We start from the raw sequence: 23447 nt of genomic DNA, 5'->3' as shown, positions 1-23447 counted from the left end.
TTCCTTCTATTATCTTCGTCAAAGGCTTAAAGCAGAGGAGGTCAATTTCTTCTTTCGACCAAGCTGATTTGGACAAACGACAAACAGTGGCGTACGCGGGGATTGCTTAAGCAGACTGTACCTAGCATATCTCTTTTTTTTTTGTTGCCTTTTTCAGTTTACAAGGAAATCTCTACTTTCTTTCGGTTTTTTTTTTGTCTTACTTCTATTTTCAGTGAAAAAATATCTTCGTTTTAGAAAAAGTTTTATTCTCAAATCGGTACAGTATGTTTAATAAATTATTTATATAACATAATTTGATTTAAAAAATAAATATTAAATAGTAATTCTATTCATTATTCTAATTCTCTTCATTCTCTTATCATTTCATAATGTGACATTAGATAATTAGAGATTATTTATTATATTTCATTTGTAAATCTATCATCTCATAATATGACATTAGATAATTATAGATTATTTATTATATTTCACTTGTAAATCTATCGTCTCATAATATGGCATTGATAATGTGTCATTAGTTGAAAAATTTGTAATGATTAGATAAAAGTTGAAAAGTTAAAAATTTACAATTAAAAAGTGTTTATGTTTGAATGATGTTTGGAAATGAAATGAGATGAAATATCCTAATTTCCAAAAACCCATTACTATTTAAGTAATGTGAAAGATATATTTTACACATCGACTTGAGAGTATAAGTTGAGATGAGATGAACTAATATGAAAGTTGAATATAATATTGTTATAATATTATTTTTAATATTATTATTATTTTAAAATTTAAAAAAATTGAATTGTTTATTATATTTTAGGTGAAAATTTAGAAATATTATAATAATTAGATCATATAAGACAAAAATATAATTTTTTTAATTCAAACCTAGCCTAAATAACTTGCTGTGAGTAGGTGCAAAGACTTTTAAATATAAAATTTTGTATGTACAGTCATTTTTGTATATTCCTTTGCATATTCTACTAATGTGATTAGTTGCGTCATTTTTTTAATATAAAATAATTATTTTAGTCAATCACATTAATAAAATGCATAAAAAATACGTAAAAATAACAGTACATAACAAAACTCTTTAAATATAATTATTCTCTTTTTTTGACATAAAAGAGTAATACTACTTATTATCTTAACTTTTATCATCTTATAATGTGGCATTAAGTGATTGTAAATTATTTATTATATTTTACTTGTAAATCTATTATTTAATGTCATATGATGTAAGGATGATAGGAATTTAGATAATAAATAAAATTTTTCAACCATTTAAACGGTCAGTTTAAAAATATTTTTGAAATGATCGTCTCTCTATTGTGAACCCGTCCGACGGTTACAATTTTGACGTTTTTGTAGGGAACTCTTTGCCTTTCCTTCAAAGCAATCCCACGACGGAGATGGACTCCAATACCAAAACCTCTAGTTAACCCCAGGAATCTTCCTAAGCTTTTGCTTTCAATTACAATGCCTTAATCTCTTGTATTTCTGTGATATTGGGTTCGCTGCTTGTATCGCTTTTCTCAACATAATGAGCGGAAAGAAGAAAGAAATCATGAGATTAGAGAGAGAATCCGTCATTCCGATTCTCAAACCTAAGCTCATCATGACCTTGGCCAACCTCATTGGTACTCAAATACAGCACCTTTTGTATTCGTTTATGGTTTTTAATTTTTTTTTTTTTGGTGGGTTTTCTTTCAAAATTTCTGTCTTGTGGTCGTTTTCTTTTCTCTGAAACTGAAAGAGGGATTGCTGATAAGTTTGAATTTGCGCACAAAGTTTAGTATATGACGACAATATATTGATGCATGTGTCTCTACTAGATTTTGAATCTATTGCTTCGGTCAAATTGTTCTTCACTCTTTTCTTATGCAATAAGTTTCCTAAATGCTCTCATTATCAATCAGCTCTTTACTTAATTCCCGTGTTCTATTTATCCATATTTTCCCTTTATTAGCTGTTTTGTTTAATTCAGTAGTTCGTTGGCTTTTTTTTTTCTAACATGCTACTCCTATTAATGCTAACTGGTCCTTGAGTTTTTCAACATTCTTCAGAACATAACACTGACCGGGCTGAGTTTTTGAAGCTCTGCAAAAGAGTTGAGTACACAATTCGAGCTTGGTATCTTCTACAGTTTGAGGATCTAATGGTATTGTCCTGTTTCCTTGGTCCTACTGACAGAGCCTTCAATGCTGTATTTGCTTTCTGATTTTTTTCCCATGCTCACATCATTGCTCCTAATTTGAGCTTACAGCAACTGTACTCCCTTTTTGACCCCATACATGAAGCTCAGAAATTGAAGCAGCAGAAGCTATCTCCTGAAGAAATTGACGTACTAGAACAGAATTTCCTGATGTACTTATTTCAGGTATTATGGGTACTTTCTATTGTTTCAATTGTAGAATGTAGTTGGACTCCTACGGAGGGGAAAGAGGGGACGAAAGTCAGATATCATCACAAACGATTCTTTTTCTTTAAGAAAAAAACTGATGGTACTGATGTTGAGAAATGCTTACAATATGCATTTACCGTGGGATAGTTTCACTGTTCTCTCCTTTTTATTTATACATAAATCAGAGTATTTTGAATTCTCAAAAGTGTATTATTTCCATCCTTGCTCATATTAAAACTTCAAATATTAAGTGCAAGACTGATTTCATCCTAAAGTTCAAGTTTTCTCCCAACTTGTTTTCCAAACGCACAAAACTCAAAAACTTGTTCACTCCTCATCTCAACATATTTTCACTTATTCAATTACGATAATATTAAGAGTAAAAAAAGGCTTCGCCTAGTTTTATGGTTTGATCAAACTTTATTTTACTTGTGAAAAAAATAAAAGAATACATAACATTTATTAAAAAAAAAAAAATATATGGTTGCTGTGGCCACCACGGGGTGCCCGTTGCTTGTCTTGGTTGGCATTAAACAAAAAGCCATTTTATTGTTTGTATAAAATTTTAGGTTCTACTTGTCAGGGTGCAGCTCTGGATGAGCTGTAGATTCAGACGCCAGGTACGTTGTTGTAAAAAGTGGGCTCATGAATCTAGGTTTATTACTCAAGGGTGGGTCCAAGGGTCCTGCATTGGTGAGGTTCCGCACCAGAGAAAAATCAAATAAAATTTTTGGTTTTAAATTTTGAGGTATATGATAACGGGTAAGTTTTATGATTAAATTATGGCTAGAAATTGCTGGTTTAGGTTTGAGAACTTACATGGAAAACGGGAAAATGCATTTCATTAAGAGGGATGGAATTAGACAATTAAACGAGATTTTTTTTTGTCAAACACTTTTCTGAAACCAAACATCTCTATATCTTTGTCACCAGTGTAATGCTTATTATGTAATTTTGAGAAGACTATTATCTGTACAGGTGATGGAAAAGAGCAATTTCAAGTTAACAACTAATGAGGAAATCGATGTTGCACTTTCGGGGCAGTATCTTCTAAATCTTCCAATCCGGGTCGATGATTCTAAGGTTTGACATAAGCATATTGTTTAAAAAGTTGATTGCTCCATGTCCATTGACATGCATGTTGAGATATATCTTGGATATTTTCAGTTCTTTGCATTTGCTGATCTGAATATTCTGACTTGCTGTGTAGCTTGACAAGAAGCTTTTCAAGAAACATTTTGCAGATCATCCTTATGAGAACCTTCCTGATTTTGCTGATAAGGTATTGCTTTAAGTTATCATAGAAGGTTTCGATCTTGGAAGTTTCTGTTGGTAATGACTCGTTTGCGAGTACTGTCAATTGTCTGTATGGAAAAGGTTCACTATTAGTAGGTCTGGAAGAGTGGAGGGGGGAATGGGGAAGACTTTGATGGCTACCATCTGAATGTGGCTACTTGGGCCTTGCTCTGTTAATATTTTTACTTTTAAAAAAGAAAAGTGAGGTCATCACAAAATAATCCAAAAAATAACCAACTGAAAATATAAATTTAAGGAAATAGGATGTTGTTTGTTACACTGCTCCCAACTAACACTCCCGAAAACCTAGTTGTTGTCATCTTTGAATCTTTTCCAAATCAATTAGTTGGCAGTAAAGTGTCTACATTGACTACAATGCTTGTGAACCAAGGCATGGTACTGCATCATGCACACACTGTTCAAGGATGACCTTAAGGCGCTTCTGGTTCTCCTGTAGCTGGATCCTCCGGAACCACATTTCTGTGCTTTGAAGTTGAGTTTGAAACGATATCACATGAAACAGCTTCAATGGATACTAAAGGTCTAAATCTCATGAGATACTACTTCTACAAATCCTAAATTGTTTTCATATCTATGTGACAAAGGAAATTACAAAATTTGACACCAGTGGATGGGATGGAATCTTTTTTGACAAGTCAATGATATGAGGACAATGATGTTCTTATCATTATTCTTATTATGAGTCTGATTATTATTCTCTGCTGGGAGGATAATCATTGTTGCGTGTGAAACAAAATATCCTTTGTTGATGAAAATATAGGTTTCCTTTTAGAATCTTTAATAACTCTGCCTCCAGTCCTAGAAGAATGACTTGTTCTAAAGTTCAAGCAAAGAGTGAGATTCCCTTTTTTTTCTCAACAAGGAGCGTGATATAGAACCATGTCAGTTGCTTTTTTCCCCTCTCCCCTCCCTCGCTTCCCTGCATAATGACATAATAATCCTAAGCCTCCAAATCCCCACCATAACAAGTTGAACTCAAACCTCTTTAAAAAGGGGAAGATGCATGAGTTTGTTAGAATATAAATTAAATGATTCAATTCACCTATTTGCATCAACTCATGCTTTTGGGCTAATTAGTGACTTTACATGACATCAGAACAAAGATCCTGAGTTCATACCCCGTACCCCACATTTTATCCCCATTTTAATTAAATATTCTATGTGTTGGGCTCCTTATTAAGAAGGTGCCTGTTCTGACATGTGGCATGCTACATGGCATGCCACGTCAACACTACTAACTCTACCTTAATGGAATGATTGGTTTGGGAAAACTTGAAACCAAAAAGAGTAAAAAGTCATTAAAAAACCACATGGATCAATTTTAAGCAAACCGTAAGGATCATTTTAGTATCTAATCCTATTAATTAAATGATTAAATTCACCTCTTTTCAGCAGCTCAAAATTCTCAAATAATTGGTGATTTAATGGGGTCGTTTCTTTCTTATTCATCCTTTATGCTCTTCTCGACACAGTAATATTCAATAATTTAGAGTATAGAGACATGCTTGTGTTTTCTAGTTCTTAATCTTATATATACCCATTTCAATACTTGGTTTTTTCAATTTTTTTTGGCTTTTCGAGATGGACACATTTTGTGTGATATAAGGTTATATCGGATAAGTGTTCTGGTTGAATATTAATTGTCACAACTGATGGATGGTTTTACTTACCATTATGTATTGAGTCAACTGTGTCTATTCGCTTGGCAAGCATGATGTGAGAAATGGGGATTTTAGTGAATTTTATGTTCTTTATTGTTACAATGACATTGCTTTATTGGAATGCACTTTTTTTTTTTTACACACAAAGTGGCAAGAGTTCTTATTTTCTGTCCTGAAATAATTGAAATTTTTATCGACGTTGGTAATTATTATATACAAACACCCTTGCTTTTGTTGCACTTTTAATTTTTTTGGTGCTGGGCTACTAATTGACATCTCTCTATCTCTTTCTCTATCGACCCAAGGAAAAAGTTAGCTAGTTCTGCACTATAACCCATTGGGACCAGTCAACTTGAAGTTTCCTTAAAATCACTTATAAAGCCCAGTTTCACCTTGTTAACTGGGACTTAGGACGTATGAATACCTTTATAACCTACCCATTCCGAATGGGTTATTCATATTCCGAATGTATGAAGTGTGTCAAACTCCCCCTCTTAAATTTCTAATGTCTTCACCAAGGCCATGCCATGCAGTGCTTTGGTATCGCATATCTGACCATACTAGTTGGCTTTGATACCCTATGTCACAGCCCAGGGAAAGGACCAGCCATTTTTGCACTATAACCTCAAAAGGACCTGTCAATTTGAAGTTTTCCAAGAATGACTTGTCATGTTCAATTTTACCTAGTAAGTAGCTGACATGGGACTTAGCACTCATGACTACCTTTATAACCTACCCACTCTATGGGTTATTCATATTCCCAATATGGGATGGGGTGTTACACACACACACATACTCTCTCTCTCAAGCTAATACACTTCATTTTTCTTCTTATTTATGTTTAGTACATTATTTTCCGGCGTGGTATTGGGATTGATAAGACAACTGACTACTTTTTTATGGAGAAAGTGGATATGATCATTGCCCGTTTATGGAGATATCTTTTGAGACTAACTAGGTGAGTAATTTTGAGACCATAATATAAATCTCTTGATTGTTCGCACGATATTATTAGAGGTATAATATTCATGGACTCATGGTTAAAGAAAAATGAGCTTTGATATGGCCAAACATTTACAAACTCATTTAAAGATGTCAATATGAAATATTAAACATCAGCTACATCATCTTTTGCACAATTTTGAATTTTTCGTTGTTTTATAAACTGGACTGGGGGTGGTCAGACTGGTTCAACACCTCTATCACGATCTGATTTAACACCCATAGCTGTTATGAGAACATCCAAAACTGTTGAGTTGTCTTAAACTTGGAAACCTGTCAACCATTTGCAGGCCAAACGTTTTGAGAGGTTTGTATGGTCTAATTTGGTAAGTTTTTCATCACCCACAAACTCCCAAAACAGAAAATTCTAGATTCAAGTCATGCCCCAAAGTCAACCACCATGTTCCCCTTCCCAAGTGAATCAAATATCCTTGAGATCTTGGCCTGTCTTGCTGTTTCGATTTTAGCCTGTCTCACATGAATTTTCAACACTTTGTATAAGTAAATGTTTATCTTGTGAACTTTATCATGTGAAATGTTTTTTTATTTGAATTTATTGTATCATTCTTTTGAACATCATCTGATATACAACTTTTTAAAACCTTTTGTGGTGTATGGTGCTTTCAGGCTGGAAAAGCTTATGAAAAGGTCAAGTGGAAGGCATGAGAAAGATCCGAAGAATCTAGATGATATTAGCTCTGAAGCAAATGGTGATGATCTATTTGAACGGGTCCGTCTCGAAAGTATGGAATTAAGGTCTCATGTTGCTTCTCTGTCTTGCAGATATTGTGGCTGACACTTCTCTTTGAACATATTTAAGTACCATAGCTTTGGGTTGTATGCTTGCCATTCTAAGCAGTCTGAATGGAGCTGCCCTTGCTCTTGGTCACTTGGAACTCTTGAGTCCTAGAATTGTAATTTCCATTCTACTAGATAGATATTTTGTTTTATGCAAAAGTTAATGAATTACCGTTTATTATCCTGCACTATTTCTTTGGTACCTGAATTATTTGGGTGCATTTTGTGTCTTTTATCCTTTCAACATGATTTTAGTATCATTCTTCCAAATGTTGTCTGTAACTCTGGCTTTTCGTTTAAATATTTCAGTACAAGTGGTTTCAGAATCCTGGATTTATGACTATAAATAAAGAGATTAGGTAATCCAATGAATCAAAGAAACTACTCGTTCAGGGTTTTCTAATTTAGTCTCCTCTAGATCATGGTTTCAACCTCTTCTCTCGCTTATGCATCGATCACTCCTAATTGGAACTCAGTTATTAGTTCAATGCCGAAAGATCAATCACATACTTCATTGTAAGATCTAAGTTTTGGATAACTGTTTGTCTAGAAGTCGAAATTAACTTGCAACTGTTAGAAGCGTAAGTTTTAGCTGCCACGTCTTGACATTTAAATGATGTATTCTCCAGTGTTAGGAATTTGCTGAGCGAGATTACAATCCAAGAACCTACCTTTGATAGGATAATTGTCGTCTACAGGTACTGCTTCACATATTTGTTTATTTCTTCCATGTCGCCAAAAAAAATATTTTGTTTTGCAACATTTTTTTCAACATTTATTGTGAAGAATTCCTTGCATGGTTGAATATACACATTTCTCCCCATTCAAAATTAAACCAATTTGGTGGTTATCTTATTTCAATGTTGAGAATATTGACAGTGGCTGTTGAGTGGTATCAAAGTAAGTGTTTGTAATCTCTGAACTACTCTAATCTTGAGAAGATCTTGAATGTATTGTATTGACATTTAAGAAGGAAATGCCTTCAGGCTAGCAAGTACGAAATTTAAAACTGAACGAGGAATATATGTGAAGCATTTCAAAAACATTCCAATGGCCGATATGGAAATAGTTCTTGTGAGTTACTTGCCTGCTCTCTCTCTCTCTAGGTTATTGATTCCTTTGTAACCTTCATTTTGCTCGAAGTTTGAACAACTCATGAGCTGGGATTGGAACCTTTTGCCTTTGACAGCCTGAGAAGAAAAACCCGGGATTAACTCCAATGGACTGGGTCAAATTCCTTGGCTATGCTATAGTTGGGCTGGTCAGTATTCTGATAGCAATGAAGTTCCTTTTGAGAACTTTTCGTCTTTGAAGAATGTTATTCTAATGTGCTTGTCATATCCTTCTTTATAGGTTACAGTATTTGGCTCACTCAAAATGCCTAAAGCTGATTTATGGGTCAACTTTGCTATTCTATCCACTGTGATCGGTTATTGTGCTAAAACATACTTCACGTTAAGTACTTGCAATTTTTTTCCCCTTTGGAGTTTAATGCTTATCACTCATTTGATGATTATGATGTTACACATGGCCATGATCTGAATTCTGATTTTCTGTGTGATAGGTCCACTGAGACAATCATTGCGTGAAAAGTTGACTCGGTCAAATGATTAAGGGACGTTTGGACACTGAGATGAGACATGAAATTCTCAAAATTTCTCAAAATTTCATTCTCAAACATCACTCAAACATGAAACACTTTTCAATTTTAAATCTTCAACTTTTTCATCTAATCATTACCTAATCATTATCCAAACACAAAAACCAATACAACTTTTACAAACTTTAAAACAAAAATAATATCAAAAAGTTATATTCAAACAATTTTTTAAATTTGTAATATTTTTATTTAACTTTTTTTCTCTCATTTTCCAAAACCTTATATAATATTTTAACTTAAACTATTTCACTACTATTTATAAAATTCTGAGATACTCTAAGTGTCCAAACGAGCTTAATTCTCTCTCTCTCTCTCTCTCTCTCTCTCTCTCTCTCTCTCTCTATATATATATATATATATATACATATGCGAATATCATAACATAGGTTAGTCAGATCAAAATAGAGTCGAATTATGGGTTGGATTCACTGATTTTGTATTGACCCTTAAGGGCTGATTGCAAATCCACTAGTATCTTTAGTGTGTGTCATTGGTTGGCTGTGCATGCGTAATAACTTGGTGTGCTCTTTCTTTCAATGTTTAGTTTTTCTTCAGTTATAATTTTTTTAATTTCTAATCTGGCTATTATTTCTTCAACCGTTTGTAGGTTTCAGCAAAACTTGGCTGCATATCAGAACTTGATAACCCAATCCATGTATGACAAACAACTGGATAGTGGAAAGGGTACTCTTCTTCACTTGTGCGATGATGTGATTCAACAGGAAGTAAGTTGCAAGGTTGATGAATTTAACTATCATTTGTCTGGTTGTGGGCTCCTCCCCTACCCTTTCTTCTCTCTCGCATTTGGTTGGCAATAATGGTTTTTAGTGGGTATGTACTGGCCATACATGGGCAGTTCGGTATACTTAGGTTTATTATTGAGTTTCCTGTGACTTAATAGGAAGTATAGTGACCTAAACAAAGCCCCTATCTGTCATTTTCGTGCCTGGGTGCCTCCCTGAAGAGAGGGGGTGGGGGGAGGGGCTCAGTAGCATGAATTCTTTTCTGACGGAGTCATAAATCAGTATTCAGTGATACTTCTTTGATACTCTCTTAATTTGTATTCTTCTTTTTGATAAATGGTAACTAATATGAAAAGAAAGCTAAGGGGTGCAAAACCCAACTACATGGGCTGCATATTCCATTTAGTGATTTTTTAAACACATGAAAGTTTAAGTGTAATGGCAAATTATATAGACTACAGATGTCAGGATATGTTCTTTTCTCATTGTATAAAATGAATAATCATAAGGGAAACGCAAGAAAGGTTTGTAACATACACTTTAACGCTTTGTTTTTGGTGATGCTAGAAAGATTGAATAAATAGAGACAAAAACAGATAAGCACACATATTGAGCTATATTTAGCCTCATTTCTTGACACTTCTGTTTGCTATTTTCTTGCATTTTGGATTTCCTATAGTTGAGCATTGGGCATTGCTTGAGATATATGTTATTTGCAATTACACACTTGAAATAATTACAGTGCCTCCTTTTCTGATTGTTTAGGTCAAAGAGGTGATCATTTCTTTCTTTGTATTGATGGAAAAGGGCAAAGCTACAAGACAGGTATACATCGCCATTGGCTCTTCCCACTATCTTTTAGTTGTTTTGTGGATTCTTTCTGGCATTATTGATGACATGTTAGTTATGTGAAATAGGAACTCGATCTGTGGTGTGAGGAACTAATCAAAGAAGAGTTTTGTGAGAGCTGTAATTTTGATGTGGATGATGCAGTCCAAAAGTTGGAGAAGCTAGGGATTATTGCTCGGGTGAGACTTCCCACGGTTTGCTCCCTGATCAAGCTTGAATGCACTTTTACTGGATATCTATTTTCAATGAAATTGTGAATTTGTTACTCACATGTTTCCAACGTAAATGATCTCACAATGACCCTGAAAAAAGGATCAGTTAGATGATTGGGGCCTCTATCACACCTATGAGGTGTGAGCAGAATATAATCTAATTCAAAAGTTAATCAAATAGTTCATTTTATGGATTGAAGTAAAAGTTGTACCAAGACTAGAGTGGGATTCAGTACGTGAACTGTTTCATGTATTTAGTTGCTTGTAGTGGAAACTTGCGGACACGTACCAGTTTAACTCATTGTCTGTATTCTTGGAATGGTATGGAGCACATAAAGAAATTTGTTGCTGAAGAATTAAATTGCTGTCTAAGAAGATAAACTCAAGTTATAATGATACAGGTTTTTTTTTTCCTGGACTCTGATGTTGCTTTAGAGTATTTTTTGATTGGATACTTAATTTTGATTTCAGGATAGTGTTGGCCGGTATTACTGCATTGGACTAAAAAGAGCTAATGAAATGATTGGCACGACCACTGAGGAACTTGTCCTCAAGGCCAGACATGGTGGTGGCAGACCTTGATATTGTCTGGCGAAAGGTGAGCTTCCATGTCTTATATCAGTACAAATTTTCTAGAAAGTAGTAGTGCTATAAGCCTATAAGACTTATTTGCAGGTGATTGTTCTGCCTTGATACTGCCTACATATAATTCTTTGGGATGGGGCACTTCGCTCAATTGTATCTTTCAGCGGGTTTTTCTCTTTCAACTGGTTGTTAATATCTATAACTTTACTCCCTCTTTTTTTTCAATTTTTTTATGTGCATTCATTCTTCTTGAGGTTTGAGAATGTGACGTCATCTGAATGATAATAGCCGGCCAATGTTGATATATTTTAATTTCCTTTGTAGGGAGCACGATCATTTTAATCGTAACTAAAGGCAGCAGAGCTTCATGTCTTCAATGTAAGGAATTGCAAGAGGTAGCGATTGCTTTTAGGTAGAGGTGATCATTTGTGTTTTCGGGTCTAGTAAAGTCATGAATATTCGACTATATGGATCAATCTAAACTCAACCCGTTAAATTAAACATGTTAAACTTTCAAACCCTAATCGACCTATTTAGATAACGGGCCGTATTGTATCATTCATTTTGACTCGTTTAATAATTAATTAGAAAATATAGGTCAACATAACATGGCACATTTAAACCTATTTTATGTAAATAGGTTGAAATAAAGCACATAATTCATTTGACCTTATTAACATAATTTCACATAAAAGTTAAAATTTATATTTAGTAGTAGTCACAACATCTTAAAAAAATAAAACTATGTATTTACAAAAATATCAATATTTTTCAAATTTTAACTTGTAATAAAATCCATATTACAAACCCTACAATAAAAATAATGAGCATAGGTTCAGAATTATAATCTTAATAATAAAAACATAAACATATTGAGAAATATCAATATTACAACTTAAAAATAATAAAATTGTAATTTTGAAATAAAATATAAAAGGGTCAAAACGGATTGATTTCTGGTTAAGCGGATTGACTTGTTTATAAATTTGATCTAAATGGGTTAATTTGTTTTGATCCGAACCTATTAATATCATATCCAAACCCCTTAATTTCATATAGTATTTAAGTTAAAGGATCGTGTGCGACCCCCACTTTTAGGATAAGATGCATCTTACGTAGAGGGTTTGGAGAGTGTAATGTTTTTCCGTAGCTTTTAAAGTAGAAATTAGCTTTTCTTAATTGGAAACTTAATGGAGAAAAAGAATCTTGAAACTTTCGTTTACTAGAAACAGTCCAAGCATTTTCTCCTTTCTACTCTTCCTCTTATCTATGAGCGAGACTCCATAAAAATATGCTACTTGGGTGATGCATTCTCTTTTTGAACTCTCACCACTGAACGATGAATTTTGCCAGTCTTCACCTTCGACCTAACCAAAAAGAGAACAGGGTCAAGACAAGCTCGACAAAATCAACCAAGCCTAACCGGTCACATGTTGATATTGATAACGTTTGAGGGACATTCGCTGACAAAATCCATACATAAATAAACCTAGACCCTAGCAACCTTCATAACCAAAACGTCATGACAACATCTAAGGTTATTGTTTCACTAGGGTATGAAATGAGACTCTTTGGCATTTAGGGTCTTCTGAAGCTGAACTGATTGTGCTCTTTTTCTCTTTTGCATTTTCGCTGCTTGCATTCTTCTTTGTGTTTATCCAATAAACTCATCTCCTCATTGCAAGTAGCCTTTGTTCCCAATCATTGACTCGGTATACTAAAAGGACTAGGACTTTTTGTTTCACCAAAACAATGCTTTACATAGACAAAGCTTTACTGTACGTCTTGTTTGGGTAGTAGAGACAATGAAGCCATTTGGGAAGATGAGAGTCGTGGTTTTTGGTCTCTATATTTTAAAATTATAGTGCAAACAGAACCTAACTCTGTTACATGGTGGTGAGATTAAATGAATGAACAACTCACTTTGAGGGTGAGCACCTCTAGGAGATGAGAGAAAGAGAGAGAATTGGAAAAAGATAGCTGTTGTATTGATTTTGCATAAGGGAAGAACTTCCCACTACACCAGACTATATGCTTTGACATAAAAAACTAATGAAAGTGTAACTGTGCTCAACACTTAAGGAAAATAACAGACACGTAAAATAACAGCTATTTGCTAATGGGCTTATAAACCCAGACTCATGCACCTTGGGCCTAAGCCCTACAACTACTAATAGGCAACCAACAAAAAATAAACAATAGACAGAATTAGTTAAAAGCCCAAGGGACCTGTTGGCCCCATAAACCCCCACAACCACTTCAGTTCCTCATCTACAACCACTTAAGATCCTCAGCTTAGGGTTACTCAGTCCAACTTCACCATTCACTTCAGTTTCAAACCCTAAGTCCCCCTTTTCTCTGGCGGCACCCTGGTAACCCCCAGTAACGGTGGAGCTCTAGAGCGTAACAATGTCTCCCCCTTAAAACACCTTGCCCACAAGGTGTGGGAATGCGTTTTTCAGCTAGTAGTAACTTTCCCATGTCGCGTCTTCTGCTCCCTGTCCTTGCCAACGTACCAGTAGCTTTGTCATGGGTATGTTGTTGAGAGGCCTCATCCTTTTGCTCAAAACCTCCTTAGGGTCTGGTTGCAAGGCTCCTTGACTGTTCACTGCAGGTAATGTTGTTGCTGGTACCACCCCTTCTCCTAACTTCCTCTTAAGTTGAGAGATATGGAATACGAGGTGGATTTGGGAAGTTGGGAGTAACCTTAATTGATACGCCACTTCTCTAACTCACTGTTCCACCACAAAAGGCCCGTAATAACGCTAGGCCAGCTTTAAATCTTGACGCTCTGACACTGAAGTTTGCTTATACGACTAGAGCTTGAGGTAAACCAAATCCCCCACTTTAAATTCTTGATCTTTCCTTTTCTGATTAGCATATCGTGCCATTCTGTCTTGACCCTTTTTTAGATTACTGCGCAATAATTGAGAAATGTATTCCCTTGTTTTGAGTTCTGTGTCTATTGATTTTGCTCTAGTAGTCCTTGGTATGTAAGAAACCAACCTCAAGGGAGGATAACCATACAAACCCTTAAAGGGTGTGAGCTTAGTTGTTGTGTGATGGGTGATATTATACCACCATTTAGCCAACGGTACCCATCTGACCCAGTCCCTAGGTTTGTCCCCAAAAAATCATCGTAGGTAGGTCTAGGCACTTATTCACTGCCTCAGACTGTCCATTAGTTTGATGATGGTATGTAATGCCAAACTCTAGTTGTACACCTTGAGCCTTGAAAATTTTTTTTCCAAAAAGACTTGAGAAATTAATGTCCCTATCTGAGACTATGGACTGAGGAAATCCATGCAACTTGAATGTGTCCCCATTTGCTATCATGTAAGAACTGCAATAGCTTGGTCTTGAGCTCATGATACTTTGCCACATAGATTATGCCTTGTAGCACAAGACCCCTTCCCTTACTGAATAGTGTGGGGACAATTCCCTCTTTTGACACCTAGAAATGAGATTATGCAACTCTGGGTCCCCCACAATACCCATTTTAATATCCTTTAACCAGTCTAAGGATGGAACTGAGATTAGGGCCAATGAAATCTCCACTTCATCTCCCACCCTAGACTGAGCATTTGCCACCTTGTTATCTAGGCCTTTCTTGTATTAGAGAGGAAGTCATAACCTAGCAGTTTGCTTAGTCATTTCTGCTGCATATGAGTCCTAATTTTTTGATCCAGTAGATACTTAAGACTATGGTGGTCGGTTTTGACAACCAAAGACCTACTCAGTAAGTAAGGCTTCCATCTTTGAATGGTTGAGATTAGAGCATACAACTCTTTTTCATAGGTGGATAGAAGTGGGGCCTTCCCTTTTAGAGCATGACTAAAAAAAGATACTTGTCTGCCTTGTCGCATCAACACTGCCCCACCCCTTTTCTAGAGGCATCACACTCCACCACAAAAGGTTTAGACAAATCTGGGAGTGTCAGCACAGGAGGCTAAGTCACTGACCTCTTCAACTCAATAAAGGCCTGTTCAGCTTCCTCATTCCAGTGGAAGTTATTTTTCTTAAGTAATGTAGTTAGTGCAGTTGCAATAATCCCATAATTTTTAATAAATATCCTGTAGTACCCTGTTGTTAAACCTAGAAAACCCATTGGCTTTAATGGTTTTTGGCCTAGGCTAGTCCAGCATTGTCTTTAACTTCTCAGAATCTGCCTTTACACCCTGCCTAGAAATAATGTGACCTAAATAGCCCACCTCCAAGCATCCAAATTTACATTTCGACTCCTTAGCAAAAAGCTAGTGTTTTCTTAGCATGCCTAGTGTGCGTTTCAGGTGTTCCAAGTGCTTTTCCTCTCCTTTACTACAGACTTTAATGTCATAAAAAAAAAAACCAAGACGAACTTCCTCAAGAAAGGCCCAAAGACCTCATTTATCATACTTTGGAATGTTGAGGGTGCATTGGTCAGCCCAAAGGGCATGGCCAAGAATTCATAATGCCCTTCAGGATTAACTCTGATCTGGTGAAAAACAAGATTGAAGGTCTAGCTTAGAGAATAGTCTTGCCCCACTCAGCTCATCAAGTAACTCTTCAACAATGGGGATGGGAAATTTATCTTTTATTGTGACCTGGTTCAGGGCCTTATACTCCACACACATGCGCCATGACCCATCTATTTTCCTCACTGGCAACACTGAAGAGGAGTATGGGCTTTGGCTAGGTTTTATTACACCTGTTTCTAGTAATTCTTTTACGATTTTCTCTATTTCATCCTTTTGGAAGAATGGATACCTGTAGGGCCTTACATACACAGGTTTACCCCATGACAGTAGATTAATGGCATGATCTTCAGCCCTAATGGGGGTAACCCTTTGGGTTCTGGGAACACATCACTGAATTATTCTAGTACTGCCTTGATGGAAGCTGCCAGATTCTGCTTGCAGTTATCATCCTCATTGTTTATCATTTGCAAAATAACATTTTTTTTCCTAACTTGTTCATTTTGGTGCAGGACCCTTCCTCTAGCAACTGTGAAGAGACCTGGCCTTGCAATGAGACTTCTTGCCCTTGCACAAAAAACTTCATGGTAAGCTTATTAAAATCCCAAGTCACGGTCCCAAGAGATTGCAGCCAATGTATTCCCAAAACCATATGGCATCCCACAAATTCCATTACAAACAGCTTAACTGTGAAAACAGCCCCTTGCACCAACACCTTCACATTTATGCCCAACCCTTCACTGACCACCTAGTCTCCATTTGACCTTTTTAGCAACCCCACTATCCAAGAAGTTGTGGGTGCTGCTTGAATCTATCAGGATCACCACCCACTAATAAGCTACTCTTCCCATCACCCTCATAGTTCTTGGGTTGTTATAGCCTATCAAGGCATGCAGTGATATTTCGGGCTTTGAATTCCCCTCCATACCACCAATTTCCTCTTCACCTTCCTCTATTCTTACCAGTTGGGGTATGCTTTCTACCATTTCTCTCTCTTCTTCCTCAACCTCCTCTATCAAAAAGAGCTTAGGGTTTTTACACTTGTGACCCATATTCCATTTAGAGTCACAGTAGTAACATAAACCCTTGTCCATCCTCTCTTTCATTTGGTTAGAATTGATTTTTTGGACTGGAACTACAATCTTACTCGTACCTTGCCCTGGATGAGAGCCCTGACCCTTATGACTCCCAAATTCTATACTTCCTAAGGAATATGTTTTAACCCCTCTTACTGACCTTCAAGTTTTTGTCCTGCAACTCAGCCAAACTAAAAGTTGTAAACAAATCAGGAGGGTTAAACATCCTCACCTGTAGCCTGATTTCATCCTTCAAGCCACTTAAGAAACATCTTAATTTGTGGGAGTTAGACAGCCTAAGCAATCTGTTAGAGATGGCCTCAAACTCCACCTTATACTCCTCCACAGAACCAGATTGTCTCAATCTAGTTAGATCCTCCCTTGAGTCATCATAGGAGCTAGGTCCAAATCTAACCAGGAAAGCCTTAACAAAAGACTCCCAATCTGTAATGGCACACATGGTCTCTAGGTCTTGAAACCATACCATGGCCTTCCCCTGCATATGGAAGGAAGCCAGCCTTAGTTTGTGTTGGGAAAGAGTGTTATAAAACAAAAAGAATTGATTAGCCTCATAAAACCACCCTAAGGTGTCTTCCCCTTGAAAGGAAGGAAAATCAATTTGCACTGACCTGGGTATTACCTCCTCATTCACTTCACCATACCCTTCACGATGATGACTTTCATTTCTTTTTTGTAGCTCCATTGTTAATGCTGCTAATTGTTGTACCACTGCATCAGATTGCCTCTTCAAGGCTAACACCTCTGTCTCTAATGTTTTCAGCTGGGATTCAGTGGCTTCTTCAACCCACTCAGTCCTTCTTGTAATTGGTTTATGCGAGTCCCCTCAGCCATGGTGGTGGTGATGGTGTAGAGGATTGAACGACTCTGATGCCAACTTGTTACACGACGGTGGGATTAAATGAATGAACAACTCACTTTGAGGGTGAGCACCTCCATGAGATGAGAGAAAGAGAGAGAATTGGAAAAAGGATAACCGTTGTATTGATTTTGCATAAGGGAAAAACTTCCTATTACACCCAACTATATGCTTCGACATAACAAAATCGTAAGGAAAAAGAAAGTGTAACTGTGCTCAACACTTGAGGAAAATAATAGACACGTAAGTGACAGCTATTTGCTAATGGGCTTATAAACCTAGACTCACGCACCTTGGGCCTAGGCCCTACAACTACTAATAAGCAAACAGTGGAAAATAAACAACAGATAGAATTAGTAAAAAGCCCAAAGGCCCTGTCAGCCCATAAACTCCCACGACCACTTCAGTTCCTCATCTACGACCACTTTAGTTCCTCAGCTTAGGGTTACTTAGTCCAACTTCATCCTTCACTTCAGTCTCGAACCCTAAGCCCCCTTTCTTTGGCGGCGCCCTGGTAACCCCCAGTAACGGTGGAGCTCTAGAGTGTAATAAACTCCTGGAGAAATTGATGTTTTTGAGCTGAAATACCCTAGATACTTGTTTCAAGTAATGTGACTGGTGCAACTTGTAAAAATTTTGAAGGTGCCACCACATTCGCTATCTATATGAAATGATTTCTTCTACTTGCAAAAAGAATGGCATTCCCATTATTTTCGTTTTTAGTAATGAACCATTTCACACATATTTGATTCCATTATGTCTTAATGACCTCATTTTAATAATGTTTTAGTTCCTTTTTTTTTATTATTTTATTATTTTTTATTGTCTACCTTCTGCATTAGTGTAGAGTGAATGATGTCTTAGAACTTAGAAGACATATAAGAGGTTTTTGGTGCCTTTTTTTTTTTTTTTTTTTTTCTGCTTTTTGCTTGAAAAAATTTTACTTATCGTCCTCACACCACACTATACATAATTTTTTTTTCCTTACCAAATATGTGATGTATAGGTGATGAGTAGAATAACTCAATTCGTTTTGGAGGAATAAAAAAAAAGAAAAAAAAGTAGTGTGTAAAATGATAAGTAGCAAAGCTTGCTTACTTGACTAGATGAATCTAGGACCTAATCCTAACCGATCTAACCTACTAGGCTACTACCAAGGCAAGGCTCAGGATCTCGATGTTGAATTTTTGCTAGTCTATTTATGTACATATATTGTCCCTTTTAACTGTACATATTTCATAGCACATAGCTGCCTAAGATTCCCAGATTTTTATTCCACCGTCTTGTTGAAAAGAAAATATACTCCAAATATGAAAATTCATTTACAATCTTAATTGTGCAACCACGCACGCGTACAGGCGTAATAAGACATAAATAAAATACATGTGAGTTTATTATGCTGACTCGGTGCGTGTGAAAATAATCAGATTCTTTAAAGAAGTGTTTGATGTCATTATTTACTCTGTTTCTAAGTCACTAGTGGAATTATTTCCACAGTCAAAAAGATTCAATGTGTTCCGCTCATGAACTCATTCAAGTCCAACCAGAAAGGGGGTAAAAAACAAACAAAAAATCCACGAGATCAAAACTATCCAAATCTACGCAAATTTCCAAGTTTATTTGTATCTACATAAACGTGCATGTAGGCATGCTTACAAACACTGCATTGTGGCGATGTGAACATTTTCTAAAAAGAGGTTTTAGATGAGGCAATCACCTCAATAAAAGGAATATCGTCTAGACATAAGCAGCTTCAACTTCTCACCACTGTCTAGTTCTAGTCATCCTCCAAAGTTTTATGATCTTTCCAACTGTTTCAATTTATCAAGAACCTGCTTCATTGTCGGCCGGACAGAAAGCGATTCTACTGTAAAAGTTGACGCAATCCTTAAGAGTCATAACAAATTCCCTTTTGGCCCAGCTTCCCATAACTCATGAGAGAAAATTTCAGAAGAACGGCCTTCCTTTATCAGCAACTTGGCCCAGGCCACAATATTGATCCCATTCCCATAATTGGAAAATGATGGATCGAGCGGATTTTTCCTGACCCCAGTTCTAACAACACAACGCCGAAGTAATAAATATCTGCCATGTCAGAAACCCTGCATATGGTTGCGTATTCCGGTGCTACATACCCAAAGGTGCCTACAACATTTGTAGTGGCATGGGTCTCAGATACTTCTAGGAGCCTAGCCAACCCAAAACCTGACAGATAGGCATTGAGCTCCTCGTCAAGCAGGATGTTACTAGGTTTGATATCACGATGAACTATCCGAGGAACACGAGTAGTGAAGGTAGGCAAGAGCCTGTGCTATGTGAGTTGCTATCTTGTGGATAATCGGCCACTCTATATTTTGGCCTGATCTGTTATGTATGAAGGTTTCAAGGTTTCCACCCGAAAATTAATTGTAAATTAGGAACATTTCAATCTCGCCCACATAATAGGCAATAAGAGTCACCAAATGCTTGTGTCGAATTCTTTCTGATGTTCTTATCTCTGCATCGAATGCCTTGAAATCTACCTACAGAGAGCCTCTTCACAGCTACAAGGAACCCGGGGACCAATTCTACCTTGTAAGTTGACCCAAATCGACCTGTACCTATTGAATTCTGAATGCTGAAATTCCCGGTAGCTCTAACTACAGTATCATAATTCAATTCAGTTGGAGCATCCGCAAATGTTACTACTACTTCTCTTCTCAATCTACCAGGTCTGCCAAGTTTTTTTTTTCCAAAAATAATTACAAAAACTATCACTAGGAATATAGATAGTACAACAGAAGCAGAGGTCACTACAACAATTACAAAATACTTCAATTTTCTGTGTCTTTGTGATTCTTGAAGTTCAGGTGGGAAGGAAAGCCCAGCTGGTGGGGTTGAGTATGGATCGGGGCATGAATGCTATTTATTTTCTAGGATTAATTACATTTTGCTCCCATAGAATTTTCACTCAATTCACAATATACATTCAAAACTAATAATTGCATTAAAATGAACTCTCGAGCTTTTAAAACTTTCCAATCCTTCCCTTCCGTATACCATTTTCGTTAAATCTAACAGAAATTCATTGCACGTGCTGCTCATGTACATAATAATCACTGTAAAGATGTAATTTTCATCTAATTTATTATTATTGACCATATAAAATATAAAATAATATATGCTATCAATTAATAATAAATCATAAATCATTAAATAATCTTTTTATTAATTTATGTATGGTTAATAAATATAAAATAATTTCATTGTATACATAGATTATTCAAACTTGCTTGCAACTTAGGTATAAGATAATCTTATATATGGTTAATAATTAATGATTTATTATTAATTGATAACATATATTATTTTATATTTTATATAGTCAATGATAATAAATTAGATGAAAATTATATCTTTGCAATGAATTTCCGTTAGATTTGATGTTACTGGTAGACGGAAGGGGGGGATTGAGAAGTCTTGAAAATTCGAGAATCCACTTTGATGCAATTATTAGTTTCGGAAGTACATTGTGAATTGAGTGAAAGTTCGAGTGGGTAAAGTGTAATTAGTCCTTATTTCCTATGAAGGAATCGCAATCACCTAGACGCTGAAGATGGGGGATAGGACCAGATAGGTTGTTGTAGGAAACATCCAGTTTAGTAAGACCAGAGAGGGTGGAGAAAAACGAAGGTATCTCCCCAAAAAGCCTTATTGTGATTAAGCAATAAAATTTCAAGACTCAACATATTTGTCAAACTCCGAGGGATAGTTCCAGTCAGAGCATTTTGAGATAGATCCAAAACCACGAGAGAAGTTAATTGACCAAATTGAGATGGGATTCCTCCTGTCAGATTGTTTCCTCCAAAAAGCATCCATTTTAGGTTTTTCAGATTTCCCAATTGGTGAGGCAGAGGTCCATACAGTTTATTTCCACTTAAGTCAAGGCGTTGAGGCATCATCAAGTCACCGATACCAGGGCCCATTGAACCATCAAACCGATTGTGTGCTGCTTCAAACTCTTTTAGTTGTAGACACTCAAGAATCAGTGCTTGATAAAGTCCAGCAGATAGTTGGTTTGCACTCAAGTTAACTGAAAAGCTCTCCAAATCATTGCAGTTTAAAACCATGTGACCAGGAAGTTGACCGTTGAACTTATTATCATTGAGTAGGAATCTATAAGAGAACTTGCGATTGGCTGCTAAGAAGTCTTGTCCTAGATAGAACAAAGGTAGGGAACCAGTAAGTCTATTCCAACTAAAATCATAATGATTTCAGAAGTCAGTCCATAAAGAGTGTTCACATGAGAACCCAAAAGAACAATACTAAAGTAGGCATTTGAATGTCTTCCTTATCTAGGAAATTAGGATATTGTCCATTGGAAATCAGCATGGTAGCACTACAACTGCCTTTCTCAAACCTAGGAAGAACACCAGATATGTTGTTCCGGTTGACATTGAAGTACGCCATACATGGAACCCGCAGCTGAGTAGGGAGGTATCCCAGCAAGTTGTTTGAACTCAAATCCAAGAAATAAGATTCTTACACAACCCCAAACTCTCTGGCACCACACCCGAGATATAATTATGCCCCAAATTGAGAATTTTTAGCTAGCATGAATTACTCCAATTACTGGGTAACCGCCCACCAAGATTGGCTCTGGGCGCCCACAGAACCTGTAAGCTCGAAAGCAACAAGACCCGAGAAGGAATATGCCCTCGAAGGCATTGAATTCACCTCTTGAACTACTCACCAAGCTCAAGCTATCCTCTTCATCTGAAGAATCGTAAACCAACTTAGTCAACACAAGAACAGACAACTGGTTACAATTGCCAATCTTTTGTGGGATCCTCTTTGTGAGACTGTTCCTAGAAACATCCAGAACCCGGAGCTCAGAAATAAGGCCAATCTCGGCCGGGATCCCACCTTGTAATATGTTTCCATCAAGCAAAAGGGTCCTCAAGTTCCCGCAGTTGCCTATCTGGGGCGGAATATTATCGGTCAGAAAGTTGTGAGAAAGCCTCAAATGGTCCAAGGTGTCAACATTTACCACTCAAGCTAATCCTGCCTGAAAGCTGATTATTGGATAAATCAAAGAGCCGGAGTTTTCCGAAACCAACCAATATATTGGGTATGAGACCGGAAAGCGAATTGCAAGACAAGTTAAGCAAGCTTAGAGAGTGAAGATGGCTTAGCTAGGTCGGATGTTGCCGGAGAAGTTGTTGCCTTGAAGCTCGATAACCTCCAAAGACCAAAGCTTTCCGATGCTTTCTGGGATCTCGCCGGATAACATGTTGTAGGGAAGGGACAAGGAGATGACTCTGGCGGACAAGTCGTTGTCACAGGTGACTCCTTACCAGTGGCAGTGGCTGTTGGAGGGCCTCCAGGTGGAGAGTAGGTTGGAGGGGTCGACGGAGACCGACTTCTTGAAACTCAGAAGCGACAATGCGTCCCTGGGTAGAACCGAACGAGTTGGAGCAGCCTCTGAGAAAGCCAATTTGTACAAGGAGGACAAAATGATGAGCAGCCATGCGAGATGCATTGTTCTCCGCCGAACTCTAACCGGGTTGTAGTTGCGGTGGTGAGTACTTCAGCGGAAAAAATGGCAGCTGTAGTTCAGAGAAAGACAAGCCAAGTTTCTGGTTCGGTGCAAGGAAACCTAACGCTTTGTTTCGAGCGTAGTAATAAAAGGTTTTGTTTCTCCACTGAGAAGACGGGGGAGAGAGAGAGAGAGAGAGAGTAAACACATTAGAAGAGGTTACAAGAAGAGGAACGGGAAATTGTTTGGAGTTTTGTTATTGATTGTATCCTTTCACAATCATATTTATTTTTATTTATT

The 23447-nt window shown here is 36.7% G+C and overlaps 1 protein-coding gene and 1 pseudogene across 4 annotated transcripts; one reads left to right on the top strand and one right to left on the bottom strand.

The window, feature by feature from the left end:
- The first annotated feature begins 1330 nt into the window (after positions 1–1330).
- LOC121249064 lies at positions 1331–11582 on the top strand. 4 transcript variants are annotated; one of them, XM_041147721.1, is made up of 16 exons: positions 1335–1631; positions 2058–2152; positions 2258–2371; positions 3374–3478; positions 3606–3677; positions 6219–6331; positions 6994–7131; positions 7803–7871; positions 8160–8247; positions 8363–8434; positions 8527–8627; positions 9441–9570; positions 10342–10401; positions 10494–10604; positions 11109–11235; positions 11313–11582. In XM_041147721.1, the coding sequence occupies exons 1-15, from the start codon at positions 1535–1537 to the stop codon at positions 11217–11219; spliced, it is 1476 nt and encodes a 491-aa protein (XP_041003655.1). In that variant the 5' UTR covers positions 1335–1534; the 3' UTR covers positions 11220–11235; positions 11313–11582. The 4 variants fall into 4 exon arrangements, 2 of the variants coding, with proteins under 2 accessions (XP_041003655.1, XP_041003656.1); XM_041147722.1 differs by having other exon boundaries at positions 1337–1631; positions 9441–9558; XR_005937583.1 differs by lacking the exon at positions 11313–11582 and having other exon boundaries at positions 1331–1631; positions 10481–10604.
- A 7843-nt stretch (positions 11583–19425) lies between these two features.
- On the bottom strand, positions 19426–23150 carry LOC121250849 (annotated as a pseudogene).
- Positions 23151–23447: the final 297 nt, after the last annotated feature.

Source organism: Juglans microcarpa x Juglans regia, chromosome 2D (assembly GCF_004785595.1).
Source record: "Juglans microcarpa x Juglans regia isolate MS1-56 chromosome 2D, Jm3101_v1.0, whole genome shotgun sequence".
Classification (NCBI taxonomy): Eukaryota; Viridiplantae; Streptophyta; class Magnoliopsida; order Fagales; family Juglandaceae; genus Juglans; species Juglans microcarpa x Juglans regia.
The sequence above is the reverse complement of the archived record's forward strand: the minus strand, read 5'-3'. Positions and strand labels throughout refer to the sequence as shown.

Excerpts from the sequence above, each read along its gene's own strand:
- LOC121249064 (XM_041147721.1), top strand. The coding sequence starts at position 1,535 with ATGAGCGGAAAGAAGAAAGAAATCATGAGATTAGAGAGAGAATCCGTC. Across the intron at positions 2,153-2,257 it reads TACAGTTTGAGGATCTAATG|CAACTGTACTCCCTTTTTGA; the intron begins GTATTGTCCTGT and ends TTGAGCTTACAG. Across the intron at positions 8,248-8,362 it reads CCGATATGGAAATAGTTCTT|CCTGAGAAGAAAAACCCGGG; the intron begins GTGAGTTACTTG and ends TGCCTTTGACAG.